General features: G+C 56.8%; 1 protein-coding gene across 1 annotated transcript; it reads left to right on the top strand.

Moving 5' to 3' along the window:
* The first annotated feature begins 601 nt into the window (after positions 1 to 601).
* On the top strand, positions 602 to 961 carry LOC147990487 (uncharacterized). The gene has a single exon (XM_087538248.1). The coding sequence runs from the start codon at positions 602 to 604 to the stop codon at positions 959 to 961; it is 360 nt and encodes a 119-aa protein (XP_087394374.1).
* The last annotated feature ends 258 nt before the right edge of the window (positions 962 to 1219 follow it).

The following is a 1219-nucleotide window of genomic DNA, read 5'->3' as shown; positions in this document are numbered from 1 at the left end:
GATGGGTCATGTAATTTGACGGTGCCTTCGCGCATCAGGGCGCGGGGGCTGGAGCAGTACTCATCTCGCCCATGCAGGCAATCGCTACTACACTATGTAGCTCTGCTTTCAAAAGGCGAGAAGGTCTCCAACAACATCACAGAATACGAAGGTCTCATAGCTGTCTTGAAGGTCGCGACGGCTCTAGGAGTGAAGCGCCTCATTGTTAGGGGCTACTTACAGCTCCTCGTCAACTTCTCCAACAAAGTGTACAAGCCAAAGGACGAGCACATGGAGGCGTACCTCAGAAAAGTATGTAAGATGGAAAAATAGTTCCTAGGCCCGGAGGTGCAGCATGTGCCCTGTGGCACCAACAAGGAAGCCCATGACATCGCCAGGAGGGCATCCAAACGGCAGCCCAAAGGGCCCGGCGTCTTCGAGGAGTGGCTCTTTAAGCCAGCGGCGGAGCCACCACTTTCAAGCACAGCGCGGCCTCGAGAAGAGCTGCCACAACCGCCAGCCACGGGAGCCCCACCTTGTGGCCCAACCTCTGGAGCCTGCTTGCTCCTAGCGCTAGAGCCTCAGGAGGGATGTTGGACCCAAGGAATTCAATGAATATCTGATGGAAGGGGAGCTACCGGAGAAGGAAGAGGACGCAAAGCACGTGGCCCGTCAAGCCACGGCATACTACATAAGGGACGATGAGTTGTACAGGAAGCGACCGAATGATCTTTCGCTGCATTGCATTACCAGGGACCAGGGGAAGGAGTTGGTGATGGACATACATGGCGGTGACTGCGGAGACCACTCATCGTCATGGACCCTCGTTGGGAAGGTGTTCCGCAATGGGTTCTACTGGCCCATGGCGCTCAACGACGCAGCTGAGTTGGTGAAGTCCTGTGAAGCTTGCCAGTTCCATGCCAAGCAGATCCATCAGCTAGCTCAGGGCCTCCAAACTATACCACTCACATTGTTGGAGTAATGGCCACGGGTAGGCTAACCAAGGCCCAGAACCTTTCAAGACATTGAGGCAGACTGCGCCCCTCAAGACCCCAGGACGAAGAGTCGCCTTCTGAGAGTCGGCAGCGAGGCGGCCGACTGCCCACTCGCGGCCGAGTCCCAGGGACGACTTCAGGATAAGCCGACTCCTGACTGGCAACTTCTAGAGAAGCCGACCTTGGGGATTCGGTCCGCGACGCCAACAACCCCCATGCCCTCATAAAGAGGGAGGGGACGGGGA

The sequence above is a fragment of the Triticum urartu genome, chromosome 1A, assembly GCF_056163025.1.
Source record: "Triticum urartu cultivar PI428250 chromosome 1A, HENAU_Tu73, whole genome shotgun sequence".
Classification (NCBI taxonomy): Eukaryota; Viridiplantae; Streptophyta; class Magnoliopsida; order Poales; family Poaceae; genus Triticum; species Triticum urartu.
The sequence above is the reverse complement of the archived record's forward strand: the minus strand, read 5'-3'. Positions and strand labels throughout refer to the sequence as shown.